General features: G+C 50.9%; 1 protein-coding gene across 4 annotated transcripts; it reads right to left on the bottom strand.

The window, feature by feature from the left end:
- Positions 1-3,160: 3,160 nt before the first annotated feature.
- On the bottom strand, positions 3,161-12,837 carry NAGPA (N-acetylglucosamine-1-phosphodiester alpha-N-acetylglucosaminidase). 4 transcript variants are annotated; one of them, XM_016161162.2, is made up of 11 exons: positions 12,715-12,837; positions 12,168-12,623; positions 11,089-11,228; positions 10,065-10,173; positions 8,995-9,123; positions 8,308-8,513; positions 8,157-8,204; positions 7,053-7,181; positions 6,726-6,857; positions 6,576-6,639; positions 3,161-5,074 (listed from the first exon to the last, which is right to left on the bottom strand). In XM_016161162.2, the coding sequence occupies exons 1-11, from the start codon at positions 12,798-12,800 to the stop codon at positions 4,864-4,866; spliced, it is 1,710 nt and encodes a 569-aa protein (XP_016016648.1). In that variant the 5' UTR covers positions 12,801-12,837; the 3' UTR covers positions 3,161-4,863. The 4 variants fall into 4 exon arrangements, with proteins under 4 accessions (XP_016016648.1, XP_016016650.1, XP_016016649.1 ...); XM_016161164.2 differs by having other exon boundaries at positions 3,161-5,023; XM_016161163.2 differs by lacking the exon at positions 8,157-8,204.
- Positions 12,838-17,754: the final 4,917 nt, after the last annotated feature.

Raw genomic sequence — 17,754 nt, 5'->3', positions numbered from 1 at the left:
AGGGGTGCTGGCTGCCACAGACATCATGGGATTCTGAAAAGGCTACCTTGTTTTGGAGAAGAAGGCCAAGGACTGTCACTTGGGAAGCAGAGGAGGTGGGTTCCTTTGTGTAACAGTGTTAGGCTACATGTCCACATGAGCTCCTGTTACCCGGATCTGCTCAACACATCTCATCCAGGTAGAGGAAGCAGCCCTTGGCTTGCTTCAGTACAGTGCATTTGCTGATTCTCTGTGACCTTTCCACGGATTTCTCTGGAACTGGGGGTGAAGACTCTCAAAGGAATGGGCAGCTGACTCATGGGTGTAGCAGGTGTTGAGAAGGACAGAGTTCCCTGGGGTGGACAAGCTGGGATCAGGTCTGCACCTCAGATCACTGCTGACGTCTGTCTCGGCAGAATTACCTTCCTGGAGAGCCCCCTGGGGTTTGGGCCTGGAGAAGGCAGAATACACCAGGGGCTCCCTGTGGCCTAGAGGCTTCCTCTGGGACCAATTCTTCCTCTGTGGCCAAGGCCTGCATCCAAAGCAGACACCTCTGGGGACTCCATGGAGATGAGTCTCAGAGCACCAGCAGTGGGAGTTTGGGTGGGGCCTGCCAGGAGCTGGAAAGAGTGGGAGGCTCTGGGTGGCGCCCAGGACGTCAGATGCGGCTCTGGCTTTCTCCACAGCCCATTTGCTTTCCCCTTCCTTCAGTGCCCACCCCCATGCCAGCAAGGCATTTCTGGGGAATGTGGGTCCCCAGGAATCACAATTTGAACCCTCTCACTTAAAAGGTTTCTGGAGCCAAGATTTTTCTGGGAAAGACCCCTTTGAGAGTCTGTTGAAAGTCATAGGTATCACACTTGAATTTGTCTTCAGTTTCAGGGCTCCTCCTCAGTCCTCGAAAGCCTACCCATTGACCCCAGAATTGGAACATTTTTGCGGAGTCTTTCCTGATGGTTAAGTTTTATAAGGAGGATCCCAGCAGCTGAGATATGTGTCACTGTAGTAACTGCCTAGCACACAGAACTCTCAGGGTTCTAAGTCAGGCCGTCAGGGCTTCCAGTCCACGTTCTGTGCCCGGGGGTCTTCCGTCACTATCGTGAGGTGGGGAGGGGACTCTAGTACTGTCGCAGCTGGTTCATGCTAATCCCGGACCTGCAATCCTAAAGCTTCGTGACTTTAGTTCTTGTATATTTGTCACACGTGTCCCCTACCACCAAAGGTACTATTGGAATCTTGAACATTTTTCTGCCTCCTGCTGCGTGTTCCATCTAAGCTTGGCAAATGCCTCAGTCTAAAATGTGCCTTCCCTGGAATTACGAGTGTCAGATTCTGGATTGCCAGGGACCCAAAAATCCAAGAGGGTTCTGCCTCAAGCAAAAATGGGGATTTATTGATCTAAATAATTGGGAACTCTGAGAATGATACTGGCTTCAGGTATAGCTGGATCCAGGGGCTCAAATGCTATGCCCTCTCTCTCCTGGTTCAGTTCTTCATATTGGCTCTACTCTCCTCCTCCCTGTGGCCCACATCCTGGAGGCTGGACAATCCCAGTGGACAGTTTCTTTCCCCTAGTTCTAGAAGTTGCAGGGTGGGCTCTGACTGGCCAACTGAAACATATGCCTGTTTCTGAACCATTCATTGATAACACCTGGACTTGGAAGAAGAGGATGGTACCAGCAAAACCACAAGGATGAAGAATGGGGGAGAGGTAGTACCCCAAAGGCAAATTGATGGAGATTTGGGGGTCACTGCTCTTGATGCCCTTCCTTTCATTACCATGGAGGGCATCTAGATACAAGAAAGTGCAAGTTTCTCTCCGATGGCTACCTTGGGCATGTCGGCCAGTGCAGTGCAGTGGAAGTGCCAGGAGTTAACCCCCAGGGGCAGCCCTCAACCCAAGATGAGTGAGTGTAGGCTGATGAACCCACCAGCTTCCCCTGCCCATGGGTGGCACAGGTTCTCGCTACTGAGGCCCCAGTGGGTTAAGCCTGGCTGCCCACATTGGGGGCTGCTCACCAATACACTGTGTACAGGCTGCCTTTCCTTCTCCCCCACTTCCCGCTCCCCCATCCAGAGCTTTTCAGGGTCATCTCCCAAATACACTACCTTCCCTTTCATCCTTGTCTCAAGTTCTGCTGCTGGGAGGACCCAGCCTCAGGTGGGGTGGTTACTAAGAGGGACTGAATGTGGGACAAAAATAATGGATATCCCTATGAAAAACTAAAAATCCTGGGGGCCACAGGGGAGGCAAACGTGTCCCAGTCACTGAACCAGGGGCCCCCCTAGCACATCATGACGAGTCCTCTTCAGGCACTGCAGTACTCCTAGGGCCTGGAAACCAGCAGCCTGTGCACCAAACTGCAACTTTCCAACTTAGCGGCCAGCCCTGCCCAGGACAGAGAGATGCCTTTTGCAGAGGGCAGCTTTCAGGCCAAGGGTTTCCACAGCCAACTGTTGCCTCAAGACCCTGGGAGGTGGGGTGGGGTGGAGACTCCCTGTAGATTCCTGGACCCTCCACCCAAGATTCTGACTGAGTGGGTCTCAAATGGGATCAGAAGTCTGCAATTGTAGAACACTCCTGAGGAATACATTCTGACCTGCAGCCAGGCTTGGAAACTGTTGTAGGAATATGTCAAAGTGATCCTGAGGTGCCGGGTAACTTGTCTGAGCCCTTCGTCACTATGTCCTACCCTTGATCGCAGGGACCCAAACATCAAAGCAGCCTGGGGCTACTTGGTGTATTTAAAGAAAGCTAAATACAAAATGAACCTTCCAGGTGGAGTTGAAACACAAGCTTTCAGGAGGAACACCTGAACCTGACTGCTTCCATTTCCAGGAGGAAATAAAAACATAGAGCACTTGCCTGGTTCCTCAAACATGTGGCTGTCCCTAAGTTCCCAGACACACTGAGAATGCCCTGTTAACATCTCTCTCCTCCCTCCAACCTGGGTCGCAAACCAGGAGATGGGCTGAGTGAGGAAGTAAAACCTTTAGTGGCTCAGTGGGCAGGGATCCCTGTCTCCACCTTGATCCCAAGCCTGAGCTGGCCCCCAGGGGGACAAGACACAAGAAACGGAGCTACATTCTCAGCCGTGGGGCCCAGATCAGCTCCCAGCTGGCCCTGCTGACATCACTGATCCTAGCCCAGATCAACAGAACCACACAGTTGACTCTAGAATCATGAAAAATAATAATTTTCCACAAGAAGCAGTAACTTGTTGTTTAAAGTCACCAGGTTTTGGGCGGGTTGGTTAGGCAGCACTAGATGGCTATTACAATTTACTGTGTCTTAGTCTGCTTGGGTTGCTCTGACAAATACTAGACTAACTAGTTTACAAACAACAGACACTCATTTCTCAAAGTTCTAAGAGGCTGGAAGTCCAAGATCAAGGTGCTGGCACATTCGGTTCTTGGAGAGGGCCTGTTTCCTGGCTTGTTGACAGCTGCCGTCTCGCTGTCTGCTAACGTGGCTTCTTCCTTGTAGAGAAGGTGTACCCCAGTCTTTCCCATTATTAAGGTGCTAATCCCATCAGGAGGGTACCACTCACGACCTCATCTAACTTTAACTAAAACAAAGGCCCCACCACCTTGGGGGGTGAGAGACTAACATGAATTTGAGGGGACATAAACAGGCAGTCCATCACATGCACAGGTCCATGTGAGGACCTATTGAAAGCTGCGGCATCTCCCCCACTATATTCATGCGGTGAGGGGGCAAGCCACCAGTCACCTCTCGAAGACAGAGTGGCCACAAGCTACCCTGAATCAGGGCTGACAGGCCATAGGAAAGGGGAACCAGTTGCTGGGGCTGCGATGAAGTGGAGAGGGCTGGTGTACATCTTCAGCTCTGGAAAGTGTTGCCTAGTGAGGGCATCAGCTGGGGCCACTAGCTCTCTTAAAGTGAAACCAGAAACCTGGAGTGGTTAATCTTTTGAAACATGGGCTATAATTTAAATGCTATTAAACCTTTGCACTAAACCTTTTCTGCTCAAAGCAAGGTCTGCATGGTCCTAGTACCTGCAGCCTCAGCACCACCTGGGAGCTTGTTAAAGACTTAAATTCTCAGCCCCAGGCCATAATCTGCATTTTAATAAGATCTCCAGGTGACTTGGGTACACATTAAAGTAAGAAGCCCCTGATTAAACAAAAACCATCAGGGAGCCGGAGGTGCTTTGGGCTACCGGTTCACGACTTCCTTCACGACTTCCGACTTCCGACTCAGGTGAAGCAGCCCCATCTGGTGAGACCCAGGAGCGCCCAGAAGTCCATGATTCCGCCTGGGGCTCCTTTAATCACATCAATTCACATCAATTTAAGTGGTATAAAAACCCTCAGGGGCAGGACAACAAAATAGAAAGCTTGTAAACATGATTTCGTACCCCTGTTCCTTCTAAGTTGCTTCCCATAACAGGAAACAGAATTTTCATCGGCAAATTCGGTGATGAGGTCTGTAGAAAAGGGTACTGTCCCCTGATGTGGCCATCATCTCCTTCAACCACCCTTCTCCAAGACAGCTGGCTGGACCCTGCCACTTGGTCATGATGCAGTCATGGTGAGTTCCGTTCGTTAGCAGCCCTTGCCCCAGGAGGCCAGAGATTCTTTGGCAGGGGCGCAGGCCCCCAGGGGACGGGCCTCACTGGGCAGCAGACACAGGCAGGCAGGGAAGGAAGCAGTCTCCTCCAGGGAGCACTGTATTGCTCAGGTTGCACGTGCCATGGTAGGCAGCCAGGTGAGGGGCCAAGGCACAGGTTCTGTCAGAAGCTTGGCTCGGCACTGGGGACGAGACCACCCATGTGGACAGTGGCCGTGGACTCCCCCTGCCGAAGTCAGATTGCATTGAAATGAGCCTCCAGAAAAGGCCACGACGGAGAGCTGGAGGCTTCAGTCCTTGAAGGGGTTGTGGGTGTCCCCTGTCTGCTCCTTCTCGGTGGCCAGGAGCTCACCATTCATCTCCTGCAGTGGGTGGTAGACATAGGCCCCATCCAGATGCCGGCTCCGCTCTGCTCTGGAGCTGAGCAGCAAAGACACGTTCACCGCGGTGCTGATCAGCAGAAGGAAAACCAGGGCCAGGGTAAGGGCCAGCCAGGTGGTCCTGGGGGCAGGAGAGAAACCACAAACGGGGGTTGCTGGCTGATCTGAGGCTAGGGGAGTGCTGGCGGGACATTCCTCCCTCCCCTCACTTCACTCCGCCCAGAACAGGGGCGGAGAGTCCGGGCTTCCAGGCACCACATGGGGACTGTCAAGGAGCAGACGGGCCGGTGGGGCTGGGACCTACTCCAGGCACATGCCTAGGGAGCACCGAGGACAGCGGCTATGTGGGACGTAGCTGGTGCTGCCACATTCTCTCACATTTTAAGAGAAACCGTGAGAAAAAAAGAGTTTTACATAAATGTTACTGATTTTCAGATGCTGCTAATAAATCTTTAAAACTGTGAAATTGTGCAGACACAAAAGACCTAACCCATCCCTGGGAGACAGCAGTTTGCACCCTGTACTCCAGAGAGGCTGGGCCCTGCCCCAGGGTCCTCAAAGAAGCAGATGGAGCAGGGAGAACCCTTCTTCCAAGGCAGGAAATAGAGGGCAAGGGTCTTTTAATGATCTCTTTTCATTCCTGTGAATCTTTAGCTGAAGACCTCAATGCAAAAGTGGAAACTGGAAGCTTGCTAGGGGCAGGGCTTGTAGCCATGCCCGCCAACCCCCCATTGCTCCCTTTCCCTGGATGCCAATGGGTTCGAGGTCTGCACTGTGGTGGAGGTGGGGGCTGGAGAGGCTGGGAGAGGGGTGGTGGCTCAAAGTCTCACCCCTGAGGAGCCTGAGTTTCAGGCCAGGGCGTGGAGCTCCTGGAGCCACTGTCTCTGGCTCTGGTGCATTTTCAAAGCGCATTTCCAGCTTTCTCCAGACCTCGCCCCACCCAGGAACACAAGGTGAGGACCTCCAGGGAGGACCTGGCATCTGCATTACTGATGAGCTCCCAGGTGTCACTTCTGGAACAACCCTGGAGGGCTCTGCATTCATACCCAGACCTGGTTCCCAGCCCCAGAAGGTGGCTGGGGTAGGGCAGCGCAGGCCCGGCTAGGGGAGGTGAGAACCATGAGAAGCGAGGTAGGTTCTCAAAGCTGGTCCCCAGACCATCTGTGTTGGCATCACCTGGAATGCAGGTTCATGGCTCCACCCCAGACCTACTGAGGCGGGAACTCCCAGAGTAGGGCCCAGCACTCTTTTAATACACCCTCCTCTCTAAAGTCAAGTTTGAGACCCACTGCATTAGAAAATAAAGCTGCAACACAAGGCCTGAGCACAGAGGCGCCTGGGATATGGTGCAAATTCCTCCAGGCTTGGCGCTTCTGCACCAAGAGCTGGGAGGACACGTCCTGAGTGTCATGGCCAAGCCCACGCCTGTGCCCTCGACTCCCACTGGGGTGGTAACCAGGCTCCTTCTCACCATCTCCCTGAGAGCGTCACCTGTGACTCTCCCTGTGCTTATGTCAGAGAAATGTTACCTGGACGCCCCGCTGCCATCTGCTAGTCTCGCCCAGTCCCTGAGCAAAAGCTATGCCTCCCACCCCTGCCCCAGGTCCTCCCAAAACACCTACCCGGTGAGAAGGGAGAGTTCTCCCGTCTGCAGGGTGACTTCAGATGGTGGGAGACACTGCTTTGCTGTAAGACACCAGGGTGAGGCTGAGGGGCAGGGAGGGTGTGGATCTGCCCTCTTCTGCTCCCAGGGGGCTTGGAAGGCACCGTACCTTGGGAGAGGATGCTGCTCAAGATGGGTGCCCGGGTGAGATTGCAACTGCCTGTCTGGGGGTCACAGGGACACTGGTGTTCACATTCGCAAGGCTTCTGACAGCCTGGCCCGTGCCAGCCAAGGGGACATTCTGCAGAGGGGAGATGGGAAGATATGGATGGGGGCCTTGGTGGTAGGGCCTCTCTCTGCACTGACAGGATGGGCCCCAGGTATGTGCAGAGCCTGGCTGAAGGAAAGGGACCCCGCCACACTCCCCCAGGCCAGACCCTGGAGGTGCCCTGGGTGGTGGTCCCGCCTGGCTGACTCAGGGGTCTACCCAGCTTACCCTGAACACAGGTGTCTCCAGTGAAGCCAGGGGGACAGGTGCAGGTCCCCTGAGCCGGGTCACAGGCAGCTCCATTCTGACACTGGCACTTCTTGGCACAGTCCTCGCCAAAGGAGCCGTTGGTACAAGCTGGGATGGGGGAAGGGAGGTCTTTGCAAAATCTGTCCCTGTCCCTCCCAGGCTGTGGCCAACACGGTTGCAAATGGACCTCAGCCACCCCGAGTGGCCTTCGGGCTCACATATTCTCCCAACAGACAGGTACTGAGACTGTGCCAGGCCCTGAGGCTGTCCCTCATGAAGCTTCCAGTCTAGGAGGGCAGGCGGCCAGGAAGCCAGAAAGCAAACATCCAAGTACAGGTGAGGACAAGCACCACAGGGACATGACCTCGTGGCAGCAGCAAACCACTGTGGAGGTGAGGCAGGGAGGTCTCTGAGGATATGACATTAGGCTGAGACTTGGAGAGGAGCAGCAGAGGGGAGCATAGTGCGCAGGGATGTGCTAGAGCACCTGGGGCCGGGCAGGTCACAAGAAAGAATTTGGCTTTTTCACTTAGTGCAAAAGCCACTGAAAGGTTTAAGCAGCGAATGGTTGTAGTGGGTTGAACTGTGTCCCCTCAAAAGATGTGTCATAATCCTCAAGCCTGCAAATGGGCTCTTATTTGAAAATAGGGTCTTTGCAGATATAATTAAGGATCTCAGGATGAGATCACCCTGGATTAAGAGTGGGTCCTAAATTCAGTGACCAGGGGTCCTTGTAAAAAGAGATCAAAGAGGGAGACTGAACACACAGGGAGCCACCAGGAGCTGGAAGAGGCAGGAAGGAGCCTCCCCTAGACGACACGGAGGGAGCATGACTCTGCTGACACCCTGATTTTGGAGTTCTGGCCTCCAACTATAAGAGATTTCTGTGGTTTGAGCTGCCCAGTTTTCAGAATTTGTGGCGGCAGCCCCAGGACATTAATGCAGTGATTTACACGTGAGGTGAGAGCGGACACAAGAGGCAAGCGATGTGCAGACCAGGAAGCAAGGATGAAGGCAGCTGCCACACTCACCCTCTCCCCATGTGCCCAGGGGCTGGGGAGGGACTGGCCTGGTGGCTTTTACCTTCACTGCAGTTGGACCCTGTCCATCCAGCTTCGCAGCGGCAGCCGGCTGCCAAGACAAGACCGAGAAGGTCAGGTGAGGGTCCAGGCAGGGCCCGGCAGGGAGAGCTGGGAGCCCAGGTCAGAGCTGACTCCCCAGAGCCCTCACTCACTCTCTGTGCAGAGCCCGTGCTGGCTGCAGTTGGAGGGGCCGCAGTCCAGCTCGTTGCAGGCGGCACCCCGCCAGAACTGCCCCGCGCACTGACAGTGCCCCTCCACGCAGGTCCCGTGGCCACTGCAATCCGGAGGCTGGCAGCGGGGCTCGTGCACACACACCACGGTGGACACGCTTCGGGGACAGCGCCACATGTTGTCCTGGCTGCAAGGGGACAGTGTTTGAAGAGAGGCTGCAGTGCTGACCATCCTCAGCCAGCCTCTCCAACTCCCTACTCTAGCTCATGAGCACTGCCTCTCTCTCCACTGTCCCATCTCCAGAATTTTATAGGTTATTCCCAAGCCCACAATCCCTCTGATCACAGGGCCTTTGCAGATGCTGTTCTTGCTGCCAGAAGGCTCTCCTACACCCCTGCTTAGCCATCTCCTCTTCCTCCAGATTTTGGCTCATGCTTCGTTATCCTGAGAGGTTTCTTCTCACCAATCAACTCTCTTTCACTAACTTAAGTAGAACTGGTACACTATGCACACCTCCTGTAAGAACAAGAGGCAGGGATCTCACTTCTTCCTGTTCACTGCTAAACCTCCAGGGCCTGACACAGAGTAAGTACTCGATATTTGTTGAATGAGACAGCTGGGGACAAGCCTGAACTTGGACCCCAAGAAGAGGGCTCTGGTACGCTTACCAGTGATCTGATGGGTAACTGGACAAGGTCCCATTGAGCACGAAGGTGGCGGAGCCTCCTCCATCCAGGTTGATGGCATTGATTACGTCCTGTTTCAGCAGGAACTCTGCCATCTCCCACAGGTTAACGCTGCGGCACAGGGGCAGTGATGTTGACTGTGCCCACCACCATTTCCAATTTAATTCTTCTTACTTTCCATGGTGGACAATATCATGCCCATGGTGGCAGGCGAATTTTTAAATGGTCCCCCAAAGATGTACTGTCCTAATCCCTAGAAGCGGTGTATATGAGAGAGCACTCCTGTGCTTATGTCACGTTATGTGGCACAGCTGTCCACGAATGGGGCGCTGGCCTGGATTATCTGGGTAAGCCCAGTGGAATCGCAAGAGCCCTTAAAAGCAGAGAACTTTCTTTGGCTGGTAGCAGAAAAGGAAGTGAGAGAGACTGGAAATATAAGGGAATCAGAGGGATTCGATACACCTTTGCTGGCTTAAAGATGGGGAGGGTACATATGAGGAGGAATGTGAGTGGCCTTGGGAGCTGAGGCTCCGGCTGAAAGCCAAAAAGGACACATAGACCTCAGTCCTACAGCTATAAGGAACTGCATTCTGCCAACAATTTGAATGAGCTGGGAAGAGGATTCTTTCCCAGAAGTTCCAGATAAGTACCGTGCCTGGCCAACAGCTTGACTTTGTCTGTGGGATGTCTTACACACAGACATAGCCCAGTGTGCCCTCCAGAGTCCTTACCTACAAAATGATGATCTAACAAATGGGTGGGAATTTGTTATGCAGCAATAGCAAATTAATATACTCTCTTTACAGAGGAGGAAACTGGAGCTCAAGAGGGAGGAGGCCTAAGCTGGGGAGACTGAGAGGATGTGTGTGGAGGATGAAGAGTTCTTAGAAGTGGGACAGATCTAGCGACCCTCTTCCTATTGAAAGGCAGGGGACAGATGGGTATGAACATTCTCAGGCAACTGCTGGGGGTCAGAAGGACAGCTGTCTGGGTTCAAGTTCTTCAAAGTAGGACCCATCCCAGGCCCACAGGCCCTGGTTTCCAACACTCACCCCCGCTGCTCTGTTTGCCCATCTGCATGGAAGAACACCAGCTGCCCCTTCCGGTCGTGGCCCACAGCCGTCCTGGCCGATATCACATTCACAAATTTGCTGAAGGAACCTGAAGGAGAAGCAGCCTGGTTGATCAGTGGCCCTTTGGGAGGGCTTCACGGCTCTGCCTGACACTTCCTGCCAGTCCAACACCACCTCCCAGGCCACACCGTCTAGTGTTCCCTTGACTACTCCCTGCCCCATCCCAGTTAGTGTCCACATAGTAACCAAAGGGTTCTTCTTAAGCGTAAACCAAGTAATGTCAGCCTCCAGGTGAAAACCCTTATATGGCTTCCGTTGTTCTTAGAACAAAATTCAAACACCTTACCAAGGCCCAGCGTGACAATCATGCCCTGCTCTTTGCAGCTCATCTCTTGGGGCTCCCCTCTCGCTACCGTGCAGCTGCTCTCTGTTCCCTCTAGCTGAACTGTACTTCATCCCAACTCCTTTGGTTTCCTCCTTTTGATCTAAATCACCTCCTCCATGAGGCCATCACTGACTGCTTAGACCAAAATAGTCCATTTCCACGTTAGGGCCATGGTGTCCCTTCCCTGCCCCAGTATTCCACATTCCAGTAGTTCTCGAACTTGAGTGTCCACCAAAATCACCCAGAAGGCTTGTTAGAACACACAACCTTGGGCCTCACCCCCAGGGACTCTGATCCTGTAGGTCTGAGGTGGGCCTGAAGTTCTGCATTTACATCAAGCTCCTGGGTAATGCATTTTGCCGCTGGTCCACGAACATTTTAGCAGCACTTCTCTATTCCTTTGCACGTAGCTCCTTTCCTCCACCTACCCTCTTACCCTGAACTTTAATTTTCTTAGCACCTATCACTTCTTTTAGCCCATTATATATCTATTTTCTCTCTTATATATTGAGCAAGCACCTTATCTGTCTTAATTCCTGATTCTCGGTACCCAGAATAGTACTTGTTGAAAGCCTTTCCACAGGACCCCACAAAAGAGCTGTTGCCACCTGGCCCCACCTGTCTCCTGTGTCTCTTCACACTCGGCCGCCTGGCTCTCATTAATGTAGACACTTCCATTGCGAATCAGCCACACCACTCCACTCAGAAGCTGCACAAATGGATTCTTAGTGTCTGACACTTCCTCTTCAGTCAGGTACCTGGACAAAGGGAAGGTGTAAGGTGCACATACCCATAGGGGCCGCTGCGGATAGTGGGGCTCCTTTCCTACTGGACCCTCAACAGCTTGGCTGCTTGACTGATTCCTCTTTCTGCTTCAGGAACCTAACTGGTCCTAATCCTGAGCAGCCTTAAACAGTCTACAAGGTAGACTACACTTAATAAAAGCAACCATCCCTAACAGATCTCAAGTTCATCTATGGCCTTCAATTTCCCAGGCTGAAACTCTGGCCAAACTACCACCGGATGTCTGTACAGCTAACTCTCCACTGATCTCCTTGCTTCTACTATGGCCCCTCCAGCCTAGTCTCCAGCCAGGGTTAGAGCAAGCTTTTAAATAACCAAAGTCAGTCCTGTTATCCTGACACTCTGCTCATTCCTTCCGTCCCTCGTACACATCAAGTTCCTATGCACCTCTGAGCCTTAGTGCCTGCTGTTACTTCTGACTGCAATGCTTTTACTCCAGTTCCAACCCTGACTTGTGATTAAACTTAAAGTTTCAACTCAAAGGTCATCTTCCCAAGCCTTTCCTGATGACACTCCCTAAAATCAACTCTATTTATAAGAGGTTCACCCTGTTCATTGCTTTGCTACACACACACACAATTTTAATTTGTCTTATTTCTCTAGCTTTTGTTTCTTTTTCCTAGTAATGGGAGAAGTCCAGGAAAGTAGAGGCTGTGTGTGCTTGTTCACTGCTATATATACCCCCAGTGCACAGCATTTCCCGACACAAAGCAAGCTCTCAATGATAGAGGATGACGAATAAACCGTGCAAGGAGGGTATTACTATCTCCATTTTGCAGATGAGGAAACGGAAGCTAAGTTTAGTCTTAGGTGACTTGAACACAGTCGCATGGCTACATCCCCAATCTCAGGCTTTCTGCTCTCGAAAGTTAAGGGGCTTCCTGCCTCCTCACCCTGTGACCAGAGTCCCGTCGCGGCGGATCCCGAACTGCGCGTTCTGCAGCCCCCCGGCGCTGCTCACCCGCTGCCCGTCGCTCACCACGTTCCCCAAACACTCGCCCGTGTCCATGCGGAAGAAGCCGCCATTCTGGGCGACGCTGCAGCCGGCCGCCCGCACCGTCTCCTCCACCGTGGCGCGGCGCCTCGACGCGCAACCGCCCGGCCCGCCAGGTTCCAGCACGGAGAAGGTGCGCAGGGGCTCGGCGACCCGCGTCAGGTGGCCAGTCACCGCACGGTCCGCGAAGTGCGAGACGAAGGTGCGCACCGCGGGGCCGCGGGCGCCGGGGGTCGCGGGCGAAGGCGGCCAGCTCTCGTGTTCTAGGCTGCCAGTGCGCACCCTCGCGCAGTCCCGGGCGGAGCGCGCGCGCATGCGGGAGTACGGCAGCAGCAAGTCATCGTCGAGGGAGGCCCTGCGGGGTTGGAGAGGCCGTAAGCTCGGAGGGTTGTGATCTGGGTCGGGGGACCCCCGACCCAGGCTCACACTCCGGGAGCTGTACTCACCCCCAACCGAAGCCACTGGACGCCTCCCAGAAGAAGCTGAGTAACGAAAGGAAAAACAGAAGCCAGCAATTCATGGAGGCCGCCATGTTGGACTCGGACCTCCGGTCACGTGGGCTCCACCCACGTTACTCAAGACCTCTGGGGGCAGCTTTCAGTTTTGACAATTGCTACCTTTTTTGGATCTCTGATAGGACAGGATCTCGTCCTGTAATTTACTTTGCTTTTAGGGGAAGGGCGTGGCGCTGGGGGAGTGGCAGGAGTTTTTCTGTACCGATGTAATTTCAAAACTACTGAAGTTGCGAGAGTAGTATAAAGAATTGCCCTATACCTTTTACTTTTCTTTACCAAATGCTTTTTGTCCCGTTTGCTTCATTTTTTTGTACTTATTCATACATATTTTTTTTCTGAACTATTTTTAGTTGTGTTACATACATCATCCTTCACCGCAATACTTCACTATATATGGTGTCTACCAACAAGAGCATAAGCACATAAATACATAAGCACAGGTCAAGTAAAATCAGGACATTTTATATTGATACAGTTCTATTAAGTGAGCCACAGTTCACATTCGAATATTGTCAACTGTCCCTATCATGTCCCATTAAAAAAGAGACAACAGGCCCAAAATAAAGTCACTTGCGCTATGCTTTATGTCACCAAATGGAGACTTATTACCTAACCCAACTGTAGTTTCAGCCTCTCCTAGGAAGGTAATCTTAACATGTCAGTCTGGAATTCCCTGGCCAGCACTACAGAGGTAATGTGTGGACAAAAAAGGGGTTTTCTAGAAAGTAACCTTATGTAGTACGCTTATTACAAATTCCTAATTGAGCAAGTCATAGACAGCCATGACTGTACCCCAGGCATATAACTACTTTAGTAAAAGGCTTATCTTTGCCTTAAGCAAGCCCTACGCATCGTTTCTGTGCATCTAGGTTAACACACCCACCTTTGAAATGACCCCTCTTAGACCCCTCCTTCTAAAGCATGACCACCTTCAAGAAAACATATAATTTTATTCTGTAATCCAGTCCCCGCTTTGCTTTCTTACACCTTCATGTTATCTTCCTTGCAGTCCATCTTTAATCACAAATGCATAAAAGAAACTGCGAATTGTTATTCTCTGAAGTGTTTTTGTCAGTCTGTTGAGATCCTGCTTCCAGGGGTTTCCTCAGGCTTAAATAAATTGTTATAAAAATTCTGTACAGGTGTAGACTTCTTACATCGACACCTTTCTGATAGAGCCCTTTCACCCCTTGAAGGAGGTGATCTTGCCTGAAACAATTCACTCTTTTTCTCCGTCTGCCTATAAAAGCCTTCCATATAGCTCCTTGGAGTTCTTTTTTTAATTGCTAGATGGGATGCTGCCCAATTTGTGAATCAGTGAATAAAGCTAATTAGACCCTCAAATTTATGCAGTTTAATTTTGTTTTTTTAACGCTTCTTTTATAGCTGTTTTTCTCACATCCAGGAGCCAGTCCAGGAGTTGCATTTAGTTGTCATGTCTCTTTGGTCTCCCTGAATCTGGAATAGTTCCTCAGCCTTTCTTTGTCTTTAACGAGCCTGACATTTCAGAAGAGGACAGGCGGATCAGCTGCATAATTTGCAGGAATCCTTGTTAAAATATTAAGAATTTAAAGATGGCAAGTGCAGAGTGTGAAAGCAAGCATGGGACCCTTCTGTGAGTGGGCCTTGTGCACCTGCACAGGTTGGAAGCCCAGGAAGCTGGACAGGTAGCATGTGCTTCAAGCTTCCTTTGAGAGGATACTTCTTTTTAGGCCTCTGGTCCCGGGCAGTGTCCAGGGTTAGGCAGCCTGTTAGTGCCCATGCAATGCACAGACCAGGAGCCAGCACAAGTCTGGGTTGGCCTTTGGTGCCGTGGGTACTTGAGGCCAACCTAAACACTTTCTGTCTACAGGTAAAGAGGAATTTCCCACTTAAATGGCCAACCTTTCTAATCAGTCCTTTGTTCTGCTTCTGTAAACATGCTTGCTGCATAGGCCAAAGATCTCAGGGTCAACTGAGAACTCATCTTCCCTTAAGATATATTGCTTTTAGTGTTTAGACAGATGTGTCCCCTCCCTTTAAGATGTATTGCTTTAGTGCTTGTTAGAAAATCCCATGCTCTGTAACTGCTCACAGCCCATAGCAATTTCAGGGATCTGTAAATCAGCCCATACCAACTGTAACAACGTGGGTATAAAAGTGCCCCTAAGCTCTGCACCCAGATTTTCAGAGCACTAGCTCTTCTGGGACTGCCAGCGTAATAAAACTGAGTTCTCTTTCTCTCTGGGTTACTGCTTGGATTTTCACTAGTCTGATTTTTGGAGGTTTCGCGATTTTCCGTAACACAGGCAGCATGATTAGTGCTTGAATTCAGGTCCTTCTTTGAGCCACCGCCCCTAAGAGCCAATCAGGGTCAGTAAACTGGGTTGGATAGTGTCCCTCAAAATTCACAAACTTTCCAGCACCTCAGAATGTGACTGTCTTTGTAAGTCGGATCTTTGTGGATGTGATTAATTATAATGAGGTGATACTGGGATAGGTTGGGCCCCAAATCCAGTCTGATTGGTGTCCTGATGAGAGAAGAGACACACAGAAAGATAGAGGGAAGACAGCATGTGAAGAGAGAGGCAGAGACTGGAGTGATGGGTCTACAAGCCAAGGATCGCCAAGGATTGCTGGCAACCACCAGAAGCCAGGAGAGAGGCATGAAACAGATTTTTTCCTCTCAAGGCTTCAGAGAGCACAGAGCCCTGTTGACACCTTAATTTCTGAACTAATGGGTGACCTCAAATGACCCACGAGTGCTTTGAGGCCTGTGGGGAGACCAAAGTTAGTTCACGTAAGTTAATCACATTCAAAAGGACTGCTTCTTTTGGGGATCAAATGACCTGGCCTGACGCAAATATATTGATACGAAGGGCTTGTGTTTTTTCGATCCTTATATTCAGTCTGCCAAAAACTGCCACCAAACAAGCCAAGGCCTGCTGCCAACTTCCCAGCTTCCGAAGTCCTCTTTTCTCCATGTCAATTAGGAGTTGGCAGGTGGCAGGCAGTCTCTGACATTTGGTCTTCTCCTACTTTAATGCTTGTCACTCCTTTGCCAAGTTGTTCTAAGTACATAAATGCCACATAAATTCTTCATTTGAACTAAGCGGTCTCTTAACATTAATTGAACAAGGATGTCATTAGTCTGCCGTGGTTGCCTACAAAGTAAACAAACCAAAATGTTAACCTGCATAAATGCCTCTAGGTTAGGAAAGCAAAATGCAAAGGACAGCCAATCATAAACAGCTAACTAGGCTTTAAGCTACAGTCAATCAATTTTCTTTGCTTCCCCATTTCCTCTTCAGGAATCTTCCCCTGGCTCTTGTCAGGGGAATGCGCCTAACCACTTCCGGTTTGATGCTGCCCAATCCGAATCAATTTTTGCTCAGATAAACTTTTACAATTTTAAATAAGCCCCAATCTATCTGTTCTTAGGCCCAAATCCACAGTTTTAGCCGAACCAGCGATCTGGCTCAGAGGTTTCTCCTTCACTCACATCTACTCTTCATCTGGAATACTTGGTCCCCTCTTAGCGTCCTCTGGGTTCCACCATCATGTGTGGATTCCTCGCTGATGAAACAGACCAGCCCTGCCCTCCTGGAGCTTATATTTTAATGAGGGGGAAATAGACATCAAATGATAACAGGCATGATGAGAGCCTGGAAGAGGCAGGAGGGAGAGAGATCAGTGTCACCGGGGTGACAGGGAAGGCCTCTGTAAACACATTTAGACATACAGGATAGGAAAGAAAGGATCGCTGTGGGGAGTGGGGAACCAGAACCTTGCAGGTAGAGGGCACAGCAGAGCTGGGTGACAGGAGAGCAGCCTGGGAGGTGAGCAGAGGAAGGGGAGGGTGGAGGTGGGCAGGCCAGGCCCAGCCAGATCCTGCAGGGCTTTAGGCAAATGAATTTGGATTTCTGCCCAAGTGAAACAGGAAGCCACTGGAAGTTTTTTTTGTTTGTTTTTGTTTTTTTGTTTTTGTTTTTTAAACAAAGTTTTATTGAGGTATAATTTACATACCATAAACTTTGCCTGTTTTAAGTGTACATGTTCATGTACAGTAATATCTCAGTATCTCCTTATTCCACTTTTAGTACCTTTTCATCACCCCTCAAAAGTTTCGTAGAGTGCTTTTATTTGTATTAAATGTCTGTAAAAGGCAAATCTGCAGAGACAGAAAGCAGATTAGTGGATGCCTGGGGCTGGGGTTGGGAACAGGGAGTGACTACAAACAGCACACTGGAAGGTTGTAAGCCAGAGGCTGACAAGATTGGGTGGCCTCCTCCTTGAGCCCTCAGTCCAAGTGCATCCTTGCCTTTGCTAGTTTATACGCCCACCCTGTCCGCTGTGGGGCACTGTTCCCTGAAGATGCTCCTCCGTTTAGTTTTTTCATGCATTTAGCAAGCATCGAATATAGCAAATATGTGTTTCCTCCACTAACGTAGAATATGAACAACATTTGTGCACTAGTATACGATTACCGATTAAGGAAAAGAATGAAATGTTTGAGCAGTGCACTCAGTCTTTCCCTACCTGAAGCTCTGCTTGATTATGACTTGCCTAATGTCTGCTTCCTGCCTTGACTGTCATCTCTTTGAGGGCAGAGACCGCTTCTGCTTTTTACTGCTTTTCCCTAGCGCTTTGCACAGGACCTGGCACACAGTAGGCACTTTCTTATTGGGACAAAAAAAAAAAAAAGGTCCATCTGCCTGCGCACGTCTAAGCCAAAGAAGAGATATGTGCAGGTTTTGCAGCAAAGAAGGTCAGGTTTATGAGAGAGTTGCCAGTCCCAGAGACACAGGCAAGCTATGGCTCAAAGGCCTGGCTCCCTGAGTGTCTCGCGAGTACAGACTATGTAGGGAAAAATATGTAGTCATGGAAACTAAGGGAGTAAGAGTCGTGGGTGCTACTGGTTGGACATTTAGAAGGGATGAGGTCATGAGGAGAATGAAGTAATTTATCATCGTGTCTGGTTCTGGAATCAGC

Source organism: Rousettus aegyptiacus, unplaced genomic scaffold, assembly GCF_014176215.1.
Source record: "Rousettus aegyptiacus isolate mRouAeg1 unplaced genomic scaffold, mRouAeg1.p scaffold_m13_p_8, whole genome shotgun sequence".
Classification (NCBI taxonomy): domain Eukaryota; kingdom Metazoa; phylum Chordata; class Mammalia; order Chiroptera; family Pteropodidae; genus Rousettus; species Rousettus aegyptiacus.
This window is presented reverse-complemented; position numbering and strand designations above follow the sequence as displayed.

Excerpts from the sequence above, each read along its gene's own strand:
- NAGPA (XM_016161162.2), bottom strand. The coding sequence starts at position 12,800 with ATGGCGGCCTCCATGAATTGCTGGCTTCTGTTTTTCCTTTCGTTACTC. Across the intron at positions 9,124-10,064 it reads GGGCAAACAGAGCAGCGGGG|CGTTAACCTGTGGGAGATGG; the intron begins GTGAGTGTTGGA and ends CCTGTGCCGCAG. Across the intron at positions 6,858-7,052 it reads TGGAGACACCTGTGTTCAGG|AATGTCCCCTTGGCTGGCAC; the intron begins GTAAGCTGGGTA and ends TCCCCTCTGCAG.